Source organism: Glycine soja, chromosome 5 (genome assembly GCF_004193775.1).
Source record: "Glycine soja cultivar W05 chromosome 5, ASM419377v2, whole genome shotgun sequence".
Lineage (NCBI taxonomy): Eukaryota > Viridiplantae > Streptophyta > Magnoliopsida > Fabales > Fabaceae > Glycine > Glycine soja.
Genome location: NC_041006.1, coordinates 3,356,700 through 3,371,212, shown reverse-complemented (window position 1 = coordinate 3,371,212; position 14,513 = coordinate 3,356,700). Strand labels below are relative to the sequence as shown.

Genomic DNA, 14,513 nt, shown 5'->3' with positions numbered 1-14,513 from the left:
ATGTTGTCATTTGAGTTCGCATTTTCTTTTCTGGAATATTGAATAGGGCTGGATTTTGGAGTGCAATGGCATCAAGCTAGATTACATGATTATTTATGCTGAAAATTCCTTACTAACAAAACAAAATTGCAATTGTGCGTGCTAGGAAATATTCCAAAAGCAGTAGACCAAGGCTATCCAACAACGATCCAGCGAATCCTCACACATAATCCTCCTGCAGGTAAGCAGGTTTTGTGATTTTCCTCTTGGTGTTCTGCTATCAATCACCAATTAACGCATTGGGTAAAATTGCTTCTTTTTTTTTTCCTGGTTCCAAATGGTATAATCTGAAGAACGGTGTTTTAAAGTTTTTTCTTTACCATATCCCTACATATCTCTTGCTTAGATTTTATGTGCTATTCCTCTGCAGGGACTGCTATAGCTCTTGCTAGTGTTTTCCTGTATTCCAGGGTGAAGCGACTTAAGCCAAAGAAAGTTTAATGAAATAGTCAAGATTCAAAGAAGTGAAATATGAGATATATTTATCTTTTAGGACAATTTGGAAAAATTTGTAATGATTGGTACACTCTTAGAATGTTTTATTTTGGTAAATTGGTACAATATTTATTTTGGATCATTTCCATTGTGACAGACAAATTATGATTGATAACTAATATTATTGTTATTATTATGTTTATTTTAAATTATGTTTACCAATATATTTTTTTAAGTGATTATTATAATGTTATGTTTTGTAACGATAAAAAATAGCAAAAATTTATCTTAAAATTATATTTTACCTTTAAATGAAACGAAATTTCGGGTTTAACAAATTAGTCCTATAGAAACATATTGATATTTAGGTCAAATAAAGAATTATTGACATTTTCGTCCAATAATCATAACTTATTAACATTTTTTGTCCAATGGAACGTACTGATATTTAGGTAAAAAAAAAATTATTGACATTTTCGTCCAACAAAAATTTGCTGACATTTATGTTCAAAAATGATATCTTTTTGATATTTTTGTCCAATGTAGTCAGCATGGTCACATTGATAATCATTTCAATGACAAATTCGTCATTCTGTGCCATGTAGGCTATTTTATTAACAGTGACGGACGAAAGTTAATGGCCGGATATATTTGTCGCACTGTTTACACTTTCGGGAACTAAATTTTGTATTTTCATATTTTAAGGATGTATTTGTTAGCGAATTACACATTTAGGAGCAAAAGTGATTATTTATCCTTTATACTATTATTCAACCGATATAAGTCAATTACATTCAAATATATGTTGCTTATGTCATTTTATGACATCATCATTTGTCAATTTGGGACAAAGCCGTGTTATTTTTTTAATTTTTTTTAAAATTGATTTTCTATTTTATTTTTTTGGTAGAATATCCAATGACCCGAACTAAACCAACTCGTTCATCACTAGGTTAGTTTGATTTGGGTTGAACAAATTTTTTTTTTCTGGAATTTAAACAAAACCAAACCAATTAAAATAATTAGTTCGGATTTTATTTTCTTCCAAATACAAATTAAACCTACTTGTAAATACTCTACTTTGTGTCTCAAGTAAAATAATGGACAAATTGTTGGGTTGTTTCATACATGAAATAACATGCAAATAGAAAGAAAAAAACAGATATTTTGGGGGAAATTAAATCTTTCTTTGGTGATTTTCTTTAATGATCCTTTACTATTAATTATCTTTGTTCCAACGTTTAAATTAAATAGAAGTTGTTAACTCGGGTCAGTTACTTCACAAGACTTTTTCAGGTATGACTATATTTTGTATTGGGGAGAAAAGCAGGGGTGGGGGGTGGGTGTTCAATTGTTGAGAATGTTTCAAGCTTAATTCAAAATTAACTCTATATTAAGTCTAGTAAATTTTGTACACAAATATCATTAACTAACTGCATTTCAAGTGACCTAGATTTATTTCCCCTTCATCAAGTTAGAAAAAGGTTCACAAACAAAATTTTCATTGTATATTTGAATCAGTTTATTTTGCATTAAAATAAGTTCCAATTAAAACATTAGAGAAATTTTTTTCTTTAAATAATCCTAAAAATTAATCTATTCCAAACATGTACGTAGTCTTTAATCATCAAGCCAGCAAAAGAGTGGAAAAGGTAATATTAGTATGCACGAATTGAACAGAAAATTAAGATTATCAAGCTAATAGTGGACTGAAATCAAGTGCTCCCCTATTTACAAGCCATCCAATGTGGCCATAAATTACTATAATTAGTCTTTCCTCCTGAGTGAAGGTTATGCATTGACTGAAGTAAATGATATTTAAAATTAGTAATGACTGATTAGTAGTTTAGTACTCAGAACATTCTCAAATAAACCTTTTTGACCATAAATTGTAAACACTTTCATGCAGGAGTTTGTCTAGTAGGTGTCTGATTGGTGTATCTGTGTTTTTTTTCTTTTTTTTCTTTTTGACATTTAGTGGTTTGCACATTATCCCTGTACAATTGAAACCAATTTCATACACTATTAAACAAAATGAAGAACCAAATGAACTAATTACTGTCAAATTCTGAATGGATGTTAGTTTGTAGTATGCATGGACTACGGCCTTCGCATACCACTGCATAAAATCTAGTCACAAAGCAAGGTTTGACCACAATAATGTGGTTAACCATGCAAATAACGTAACCGCAATAAAATTATTATACTTGAACTGTAACTTATGGTCAAGTTTCTAGATGTGAAACAATCTTTGGCCATTTGATGCTTCATATCAATTGCCCTGTAATTAATGCGTTCTCAATCTCTCTCTCCTATTAAGGAACACAAACGGAGATGGCTTGAAACGCAGATGTTGCCCTCAGTTTCTGTTACTCCTCTCATGGACATTGAAACAAACCTCACAGAAAACTGTGCCTCACAGTCACAGCCAATGGATTTGCATGAAAACTACTTGAAACCAAGCATGGAAGATCAGCTTCCTTTTGGAACTCCTTCCACGCAGGGTTTCTTGCAAGATTTTCATCATATTGATCATCAGTTTCATGTGAATGGCTCCTCATCATCCAATCCCATTTTTGGGGTGCAAACTCCAAATTTTGATCCCTTTGATCAAAATGTAACATGTGAGTCTGCACCTCCTGATTTTGAAGCTTATGAGTGCAAGCCCTTAGCTGAGAGTAATGGTATTGGACATGCTCATCTTATGAACAATTTCCAATATGCAGGTTACAGTTTGAACCTCCCTCGGACGAATCAACTGGATTTGATGGTTGCAAACCAAAGTTATATGACCTTTAATGCTCTTGAAACCAAGCCTTTGAACTTTGTTGTACCAGATGAAGTCTCATGCATTTCCCCACCAAATTATTATAAGAGAGTTGGCTTGAATAAAAACCTCAGGGAATCTCCAAGCACTAGAAGAACATTCAAGGCCCGGAAGAAGTCCAACATAGTGAAGGGGCAATGGACATCAGATGAAGACAGGTGCATAATTTTATGGAATATATACTTTCCATTGAACATATTGTTTTTAATGGCTATTTATATAGCCTTGTTACATCATTTTTCTTTTCACATAATGGAATTTTGCATATTTGGGTTGAACAAAACACATATCTGTGCTTTGACTGCCTCCTTTAACAGATTGTTGATTCAACTGGTAGAACAATTTGGAGTGAGGAAGTGGTCACATATAGCTCAGGCGTTGCCTGGAAGAATAGGGAAACAATGCAGAGAACGATGGCATAACCATTTGAGGCCAGACATTAAGGTTTCAATTTATCTGTCATATAAGATATATTATGTTACAGTTCTCAGTACGTACTGAGTCTATATATAAAAGCACATCAATGATAAATGCCTGATCCAGTTGTTGAAATCTAGATATTCCTCTAACTCATAACATAAAACCATGATATGTACTTTTAAATATGACAAAATACTAGTACATGCACTAGTAAAGGTTTTTTATTTTGTCATGTCATCATATCATAATTCATGATAAGTTTATTGATTTTGAAAATAACTACCTTGTAAGTCATACAAGGGTGATTTTTAATTAGTTTCAGTATTAAAACACACACACATATATAGATAGTGTATATCTATTAAACTCCTTAAATATGTTATACTCTTGCAATTCATCGTGCCTTGTATTAAAAAAGCAAAGAAACTACTTTTGTGCCATTTTGCAGAAGGACACATGGACTGAAGAAGAGGATAAGATACTGATCCAAGCTCATGCAGAGATAGGAAATAAGTGGGCTGAGATTGCAAAAAAATTGCCTGGAAGAACTGAGAACTCAATCAAAAACCATTGGAACGCAACAAAGCGAAGGCAATATTCCAAAAGAAAGTGTCGTTCAAAGTACCCTAGAGGCTCTCTTCTTCAGGAATACATCAAGAGCTTGAACTTGGACAAAAATCCACCTATAGACTATCGAAAAAAATCTGCCAAAAATGCTAATGCCAATACAAACAGCAATGGCAAAGCAGCAGCTCAGCCCCAGTGTTCAGATCAATTTTGTCTCAATAGCCAGATGGTGCCAAGGTATGATTTTAACGAGGTCCCAGATTTTTGTTTGGATGATAATTTGTTTGAAGAGGGGTGCAGCATTGATTCCCTGCTAGATGATATGCAAAGTGCATCTACTATGGATGAGAAAGGCTTTGATGAAAAAATAATGCAATGTGCTCCTACTATGGAGGGAAAACAATCTCATCAGGGTGGCATGCAGTGTGTTCATGTTGTTGATGTTGATGTGCATCATGAGACTGAGATGATGGCACACACGAATGGGATTGAAGTTAAGAAGGAACTTGATTTCGTGGAAATGATGTCCCACATGAATGGAAACCATTATAGTATACACTCACCATGTTGATTTATTTCATTGTTTCATGTGTTGGCGTTTTTTTTCCCTATATAACAATGATGCAGGGATAGAGAGCTTGGACTCAGTTCTCATATTGTTACTATTATACGTTCACACCAATGGAAGAGAGAAATACAGAGATTTTCTACCATCCAGAAAAGGGAGGAAAACAGGAAATAGTATCAACAATAATAAATTGAAATAAATAATGAGAATTGTTATATTTTATGATCAATAAATTAAATTCCAGCTTGTACTTGAAAATACATTTCAAGTTTTCAACCAGTTTGAACAGTGATAATATAAGATGGAATATTTGTCAGCTTTTCTTTCAGACTCTAAAATATTAACACTATATGTTGAGATTGATTATTTTGTTTTAGTTTAAGCATTTTCTGTTTTAGTAAAATGGTAGCTAATTCCTCTCTTAACTTTGTGGTTTGGTGATATCTAATTATCTTTTCATTGTAATGAAAAGCACGGATTCGAAGATGACATCAGATAAAAAAACAATAAAAGGGTAAAATTAAATAGTAAGTAAATGGAAAAAAATGTATATATATATATTAATTATAGAATGTTTGCCTCGGGAGTAAATGACCTGTGTAACTGTGTAAGGATTAAAGAAACATGTCTGACGGACACAGTTAAGATTGCGTTAATTAATCTCTACTGCTGTGTTTGTTATTATAATTAAGAAAAAATATATTTTAACACTCCAATGCTAATAGACACCGGGTGAGTGAGAAAAATATAGGTATCATAGATGATACGATGTGATCGAAAAAAGAGATAGAGAGAAGTAAGAGTTATTGATAAGATATTTGAAATATTAAAATGTCAAAATATCATTACTCTATAATTAATTTGTATCGTACATTAAGATGTAAAAACTCCCCAATACATATATAGCTTTTTTAGGGTAAGATATACATATATAGCTTTTTTAGGGTAAGATATACATATATAGCTTGTTAGCTTGATTATTGTGTTTCCAAATAATATCATTTTAAGATTATTTATAAAGATTAAGAAAGTTGCTAACACTACTAAAAAAAACTGTATTTTATGATGGCGAAACGATGATGGTTCTCAAAAAAGTCTTAAATCATCTTTGTAGTGGTAATTTTGTAGTAGACATGATAAATGCAAGATTATAAGCCAAATTAATAGAAATTATACTACCCTAATGAACAAATAATCTGAGAAGGGAAGCGTATAGGCCTTTGGCATCCTTGGTGTTTGATAAATGAGATGTGAACTTTTTAGCTATTAATATTGACACCAAATCTCAATACATTATTGTTTTGTCCACCTCATAAGCAGATGGACATTGAAAGTTAGAAACATGTTTCAAATAGTTGAAGTGGCTAATTCCTTTGCTGGGATTGCATATTTTTGTATTTTCTTTTTCTTCCCTTTAACATTTTTATAGTAAATTGCTTGAAAGTTAACCATGATCAATTGCTTTCTGATTTGATTGTCTTGTTTAATTTCTGTTGTGAAATTTTCTGCAGGATTATTACATGAAATGCTTAGGTCAGCAAAAAAAGGGGATTCAAAATCTACATGGAAGGTATAAGATGCTGAATTCTGCCTGAGTTTTTCTGCTTCACCATAAATACAGATGGACCGTCCTTTTGTCTGTTTTGGCCTCAGTCTGTAATTTCATTCTAGGAATTTTTAGAAGAAATTTCATATTGTGATGCTGATGATTGGACATAGGACATATTTAGCAAATCTTTCTAATATTCACCTTCTTGTAAGTACAGTCAATTGCTAAATCATGTTTAGAATGTAAAACTTTCTTTCCGGATAGAAGTTTCCGTAATAAAAGAAAGTGTAGGCTGAGATTTTTGAAGTACATAAAAAAAGCACTTTTCAAAATGTAATTCATATCATGTATTGATTTATTCAACTCAATCCATCCCATTCAACCTATCCTCTATGGGCGACATGGATTAGCCTATTTTGATACCCTTATTAATGGCAAGGCAAGTAAAAGTAATTTTTTATTTAACCTAACAATATTTCTTGTGTCTATGGATTAAAATTAACACTCGTTAATTCATTAGGATTGTCTAACGATGGAGGTTGAGATGATATACACGAAGATATAGATTTGGATTTGAATCACAGTGTGACCATTATATAAAAAAATAAAAATAACACTCATTCGACAAATAAAATAAAGTCAAATTTATTCTAGTCCAACCAGAACTTTAGTATTTTTTTAATGATTTTTTTGGGCGAATGAAATTATGAGTAGTTTAAACTAAATTTATCCTTTCTCAGTGGTTAACTATTCATCAAATTGAAAATACAGGATTAAAACTAAGTTTGACTGAAAATTTAGGGACAAAAATACATTTTTTTTCCTTTTTTTTAATGAAACGTGTAGAACAGAGAAATAAACCTTAAACCTGCACACCCCCGCTCCTCTAGACAGTAACATGTTAAGCAATACGGGTTTTAATACACATCCGCTGCATGAAATCGCCAAGCACTCCTCACATACAGAAATACCAGATCAAGATCACAACAACCATAGTTTCATTAAAGCATTACAACAACAATAGTTTTATACCATTATATGAGATTAACCACATGAATCATATAACAATCATAGTTTTCATTAAAGCATTACAACAACAATAGTTTTATCCCATTATATGAGATCAACTACGTGAATCACACGTCATTAAAAAAAATTTCTTCACCATGGTTTCATCAAAGCATTAAACTCAATATAGTTCTGGAAGAAAATCGATCACCAAATAGAAACGTAGAATAAAATTGCAAGACTAGACCAAATTAAGCAGTGTGTTACTGATACGGGTTTGCAAGGATAAGTAAAACTGGTTTTCGAGGAACCAGGGCCTCCAATCAAAGAATAAAAGAACTCAAGGAAAGCTAATTCTCATTCATGCCTTGCTTGATTTATTCACATAGCTATTTGTACTAAGTGTCTCTAACAGAATTGGGATATTTTGCTTGCAAGGGAAATAAGGGAATCAAAGTTCGGCTTGTCTCCCACTACCAGACAAGCATCAAGCAAGGAAAATTACAAAGCTAAAATTACAAAGCTAAATTCCCATCTCACCCTCAGACGTAGTCTTTCAGGTAAGATGGTTTGATGACTGCTCTCTTGGGCCTAGCTACTAATTGCACCCTCTGCTCTGTTGTAGTCTCTGTATATTCATCCTGCTCTTGAGTCTGAGTTGCTGCCATTGTGGTAGCTTGAGTCTGTGTTGTTGCTTGAGTTTGTGTTGCTGTCCTTATATTGGTTTGCAGTGATTGATCCCCTGTATCAGTTACAATGGGATATCACACATGCTGCTGGAAAGCTCTCTCTGGATGTTTGGAATCAATTTTTGAGTGGTGAGGGAAATCCATTGGCATGTTAACAGCAGAAAGTCCTGCTTCATCGAACACCTTTATCAATTCTTCGTAGACTACTGCATTTCCTTCTGTTGTCAGGTGCAACCCATCCCTTATACAGCAAAACATCAATGTCAGGTGGAATCTCCCATAATTTTCAAGAAAGGTATTGGAATTGATTTTACTACAGATAAAATATGCATAAATAAAGAATAATGTGATTCCTATAATGTCAAATGTAATAAACATGCATTCAAGATTTAACAAGAAAACAGGGTCACACTTATGTCAAAGTCAATATTTCTCTATAGGTTGTGGCAAACCTCAAAAATTTTGTTTGCCAGCCATCCGTTTCTTGCATTTTGGACCATAGATTGATATACCACACGCCCATTTCCTTTGCTACCTCAACACAGGCGTTTGCATATTGACCAGTTACTTCATTTGTTCTTTCAGGTATTTTGGTAGCATTCTCACCATTTACGGATCTGCAAGACCCAACAAAAGCATCTCAAGCATGAAGTTAACTACTATTGAATGATTAGAAGCCAATGCAAACTAACATTCTCTTGCTGTGCCAGAACATTATAGTGTCATGGACTGGCAAGCGTGATACCAAAAAAAATAACCAGGTAATACAAAAACAATAACATGAAACAGTAATGTAGCACAAGTTTCAATACAGAAGCTTTTAATCAGATTAGGAATAATCACACATCAATGGCGAAATACGGCAAAGTTTTTCACAATTAGATACTGATAATCACTAGCATACTGTGAGAGCAGGCGGGTGGTATAGCAATTCAGTACAACAATGATGCCATGGACTTTTTAGATTTATATGACTTGAGGATAAATGATCAAATGTAGTGGATGCCATAGTGGCGCTAATGGTAACAATTAGAATTGTTGTGGTGAATGTAGCAATTATTGCATTTTTTTTAAAAAAAAAACTAAACCTCCCACTTTAGTCCCTGAGATTGTAAACATTGATCATTTTAGTTCTTGATTGTGCAAAATGTCGTTCACATTAATCATGTTCCACTAAAGTGAGGGTTTTGTAAAATTGGGAATTAAGTAACCTGCCCTTATAATCTTATAGACTATAATAGGGATATACCCAAAAAGAGAACATATAAGTCAAACAGGAGGAACAATTCCATTTGATGGTATTGGTAAGATAAGTGGCATAAATAGCCAAATACATAGTAGTGCAGTAAGACGGTGTCTATAAAGGAAGGTAGATTAGGAATCATACCTTGCGTAAGCCAGGCGTCCTTCCTCGCTAAGTGGAGGTGGAGTAATAAGCACAATTACCATAGTTGGTGAGCATTCCTGAAACCCAATTATCAGTTACAATTAACAACAGATATAATATAATTAGCACTTAGGAGGCACATGGAAGAGCTTCTACAGAGCTTATTTGAACTTATGAAAATGGCTAGTGACTCCTATAAGCTCTTTTTAGTTTATTTCAACAAGTTTCAGGGTAAAATTTATGACATAATCTATAATGTGATAATAGCTTACTGAACAAGTGCTTGATTAAAGTTGTTTATCCTAACATACCCATAATGGTATAAGAGTAAAATTCATGTTATGCCCAGTTTTTTTAACAACACAAAAGTACTAAGACAACTAACAGTAGGCTACTCCTTAACTCAATGCAGCAATTAACCCAGAAGCAAAACAACAAAGCTAGAAGAAATCATGTGTCTTTGAAAGCACAAGATGGGAGATCATCATCAGAATCATTTGATCAAGACTAGAGAGTAATAACATGAAATGCTTAAAAGAAATCAAAATTTTGTTCGGTGAACATTCTAGGTAATGAAGACTATCAAACAAAAGAAAATAATTTTTTAACTTTACAATATGTAAAATAAAAATTCTTAAGACTCCAAAAGAGATTGAGCTAGTAAATAAATCTTGATATTTTTAATTTATTTTCCAGGCCATTACAGAGCATTTGAACCAGCATACCCAGAAAGCATTCAAAATATTTGCCTTGGAAGGTAGTACAAGTGTACAACCAGCCATTTGCTGGAAAATATAAAACAAGGTCATAGGCAAACCCAACCAATGGAGCATAATTTTTGCAGATAATGCACATAAAATTGGTGTTAAAATGTTGAACAGGTAATCTGGAAACTGGTCAGGTTTAAATATAAAAATATTGAACAAAATGTAACCTTTAAGTGTCGAACAAATTTTCTGAGGTTCTCTTTGAATTCTTCAATAGGTACATGTTGCCTTTCACTGGTTCTTCCTAACAAAGCTGCATCATTAGCGCCGAAGAAAATTGTGGTAGCAATAGGTGGTTTAGTTGAGTCCTGGAAATGAAGCCATCCATACAACTATACACTAAGAACTCAAGATTAATAGAGTAGTTTGCAAAAAATAAACAAAGACACTATATCTAGGTAGGGAAGGATTTTTTTTTCTAGGGTGGGGGATCAGAGGCTCTGGTGATCTCTGGCCCCTTACTGTTCCAAAACTGTAATGTAAATGAATGAGAAGTTCAGTTTAATCACATTTGGCTTTCTAGTTTGGCCTTCACACTTAATGCACAAACAAATTATATTTGTAAGTTACAGATTCAAAAAACTTAATTAAATTCTTATGCAATTTTTTGTTCAAAGCAATGTTGGCCTTACATTCTTCAATTTTATGCAGACACCCTATTGGCAACAACAAAATTATGAAGTGTATTTAAAAAGTAAAGGATTTGATTTCTTCTAGTTATACAAAACTTCTTTTTTTGTTGAAGAAATGAGGTAGCTCACTTAGAGGATTATTGTATAGGTCCGAACCGCAAGCAGTTTTACCCTGTTGCAACTACTCAACTAGTTCCTAGACATCAAGGGATCTCCCTAGGCCCTAGGGAGGATTTCCCACCAAGCGAGGAAAGCAAGTTCAAATCCACACCCACTGGGAAGGTGAGAGTTTGTACTAGATTTTTAACCACTTATCTCAACCCACATTGGCTTCAAGTTATACAAAACCTTGTTTTGGTGTTGAATAAATGCGATAGATGTCCACCTAGAGGATTATTGCACAGGCCCGAACGACAAGTAATTATACCCAGTTGCAACCACTTAACTACCCCTAGGCACTAAGCGATCTCCCTGAGGAGGGTTGCCCACTAAGCAAGGAAACTGACTTCTAGGGATTTCGAATCCACACCCATTGAGAAGGTGACAGTTTGTACCAAATTCTTAACCACTTATGTCAACTCACATTGGCTTCAAGTCATACAAAACCTAGTCTAACATGAGTGAGACCCAATTAATTTCAAAGATTATTTCATTAATTTTATTATCAAATATGAGGTTAAAAAATAGGGGCAAATGTACACCCACTAACAGATTAAAAAATTATTTAGGTGAGCATCAAATACCAGAGGGAAGAGATGGTCCAGTAAGAACATAGCCCACTTAGTGTTGTATCCACCATAACCACGAACAAGTATATCAGCCTGCAAATGCAAGCCATTAATTCTGAGATTTATGATTAATTAATTAGAAAATGGATCTCATGAGAGAGTGTTTGGGGGAGAAAAAAGGTTACCCTGCGAGAATAGGCATTGGCAAGAGGAACACCCCATCCATTCTCTCGGATCGATTGCTCCGTTATGGAGTCTCCAAACAACACTATCTTTGACCTCATCATCGTGTTCACGCCAACGTGCTTCTATGTTCCACACCATTCAACACTTAAATCACGTCTCTGCTTCAACCTAAAATGCTACCTCATAGTACTCCGTACAATAATTAGTGACCCAAATCCAACCACGTTTTACACGGATGGATTGCCAGTTACTCAAGACACTGATGTTTTTTTCTTTCCAACAGTTTCATCGACAACTTTAACACTCAACTGTCCTACTTTGCCTTTCAAGGACAGAAAAATAATAATTGATTCTTAAAATTGTGTTATCCCCATATTAGTCCTTGGTATTGCTATTGACTCCCAAAATTTCTGAAAACATCCTTTCCCAAAATGTAAAAAAGAATCGTAATTTCATTACACTAGTGGTGCAAAAAAAGTCTGCAATGAAATTTTTCGCTACGTGGAAAATGCATGAGTCCTTTGTGCAAGTGGGAGTTAATAAAGTATGCACAATGAAAATTCCACTGTATAATATATAAGGGAACCATGCTGAAAATAATACACAACAAAAGTATAGTTCTATTTTATACTATATGGTTGAAAGTTTGCATTGTTTCATGTAAGACTTTTGTCACAAAAAGATTAGGAATATGCAATATCTTTTTTATTGTGGCACAACAGAAGACAAGGGACAATTATCCTTTAGAATCGTGATTTCATTGTGTCAAAATTTATGTAACACAAGAAAATCACATTTTTGTTATTTAACAACTTATGTAATATATCATAATTGTGATTTCATTGTGTTATCAAAATCCCCCCAAAAAATAGAATCACAATTTTGTTGTACAAAATAAACAATGAAATCATTATTCCATTATATTTACAAACACAGAAAATGATACCTGCATAAAGGAGATAAAGGAGAGTTGTGTGAGGCAAGGAGTGAAGAGAGGGAAAAAGGAAAGAAGGAAAAGTGAAAATAGTAAAATGAATGAAAAAAGGGAAGGAGATAAGAGTGGTGGGGGTGGGAATGGTGGTGTTAGTTATTGCAAAATGATATTTTTGGTCTTTACTCTAGGTTCTTGGGGTCAAGAGCAGTTTTATCAATCCCATCTCCCGTCCTACCAAGATAGTGGGTCAGTGGTCCAACTGATTGGTAACTAATTGACCCGGTTACATAATTTGATTGATCAATCCATACTTCAAATTTAAAGTACCTAATTGACCCGTTTTAAATTATGCTTAGTTACATGGTTGTAATTTTCATGATTCTTGCTTAGGTTTTGGTTTGGTTGGAGTTTGCAGGTACTTTTGTCCCTATCATTCTGAACAGTTCCAATTCTACTAAAAAAAAGTATAATTTAAAACGTGCTAGAAGTTCTAATTTTTAATAGACATTTTCCTAACTACTTTATTAGAAAGTAATCACATCGAGTTCCCGCTGCATCCATTTATATCACTTTCTTGAGCTCCCCATAGTATCTTCGTACTGAGTAATGATACCATTACAATTTGATCGAACCCAATTTCAGTATATTTGATAATGCATGGTGATAGTAGTGCGTATCAAAGAGGTCAGTGCAACGAGAGTTTGATTTCCACTAAGTTATGTTCCATATCTAACTAGATGGATCATGTCCTCAAGAGCGCCACGATCCCTCATCTCCTTCGTGGAAACAATCTTTTGTATCCCCATGAAAACACGTCTATTACAAAGTAGACAACCATAGTGATCATAATTCACTGTCAGAAGGCATTAAAGAGGGAGAAATTACTGTATAACTTTGGGGCCATTATGAATCCATGATTTTGATCAAATGTGACATGTTGTTGAGTTCTATTGATTCTTTCACTTAAATTGAAAAATATAACTTTGTGTCACATAGAAATTGATCAAATTTATGAACATGCAATGTTCTTAGACTGTAATAAATTGAAAGATATGCAAATTTCACATTTGGTAAGAAAAGTAAAACAACCTTTCGGCATGGTAGTCATTCACTCATTATCATAAAGTTTATTTATGAAATATCTATTTTAATGATAATCACTTGCTGTCCAACATGATCAAAATATAAGAAGACAAGCACCAAGTGTGCGTAAATCAACTTCTGTGGGGGTTTTTAACTTAATCAGTTACCTGGAATTCGAGTTATGTATGTAGTCACTTGAAGGAAGAGTTTTTGTCATCCATAATAATCTTATTGGCTTAAACATGATTGCTCCAATAGAGGATAATATAAGAAGACAAGGGAGAGATAAAATCATTTGCATGAGGGTCACCCACTAACCCAAAGATAATAATATTAAATATTGGCTAGTAGATTTTTAATGAACCTACCCCATTACTCCTTTAATTTAGCCATAACCTCACGTATTCATGATTATTTAAGGATATTTCGAACCGTATGTGCCAACTATATGCAAACAAAAGTAGGTACGCATATTAACTCTTCATTTAACGTACTCTAGCCATTTCTGAAAATTAGAACGGGATGCAAGTCTGTCTACAGCTTTGAAATGCATAGTGCTTATAAAGACTTAAGAGAGGGGCTTAACTTGAGGATGAGTTGGATGGCAGATGTAGGACCAGAGGTTCACTTGGACTACAAACTTGAAACTAATGCTGTCTACGCAAGTTTTCCAACCAGGAAAAGCCAACGCCTA

The 14,513-nt window shown here is 33.7% G+C and overlaps 2 protein-coding genes across 3 annotated transcripts; one reads left to right on the top strand and one right to left on the bottom strand.

Moving 5' to 3' along the window:
• The first annotated feature begins 2,764 nt into the window (after positions 1–2,764).
• Positions 2,765–4,859, top strand: LOC114413798 (transcription factor MYB98-like). The gene is made up of 3 exons (XM_028378332.1): positions 2,765–3,459; positions 3,619–3,745; positions 4,170–4,859. Exons 1-3 carry the CDS (start codon positions 2,765–2,767, stop codon positions 4,857–4,859), a joined length of 1,512 nt encoding a protein of 503 aa, XP_028234133.1.
• Positions 4,860–7,689: 2,830 nt separating this feature from the next.
• Positions 7,690–12,353, bottom strand: LOC114411967 (GDSL esterase/lipase At5g62930-like). Of its 2 annotated transcripts, none has more exons than XM_028375719.1 (6): positions 11,802–12,353; positions 11,632–11,709; positions 10,424–10,588; positions 9,490–9,566; positions 8,555–8,719; positions 7,690–8,343 (listed from the first exon to the last, which is right to left on the bottom strand). In XM_028375719.1, the coding sequence occupies exons 1-6, from the start codon at positions 11,901–11,903 to the stop codon at positions 8,178–8,180; spliced, it is 753 nt and encodes a 250-aa protein (XP_028231520.1). In that variant the 5' UTR covers positions 11,904–12,353; the 3' UTR covers positions 7,690–8,177. The 2 variants fall into 2 exon arrangements, with proteins under 2 accessions (XP_028231520.1, XP_028231521.1); XM_028375720.1 differs by having other exon boundaries at positions 10,424–10,564; positions 11,802–12,313.
• Between the last annotated feature and the right edge of the window lie 2,160 nt (positions 12,354–14,513).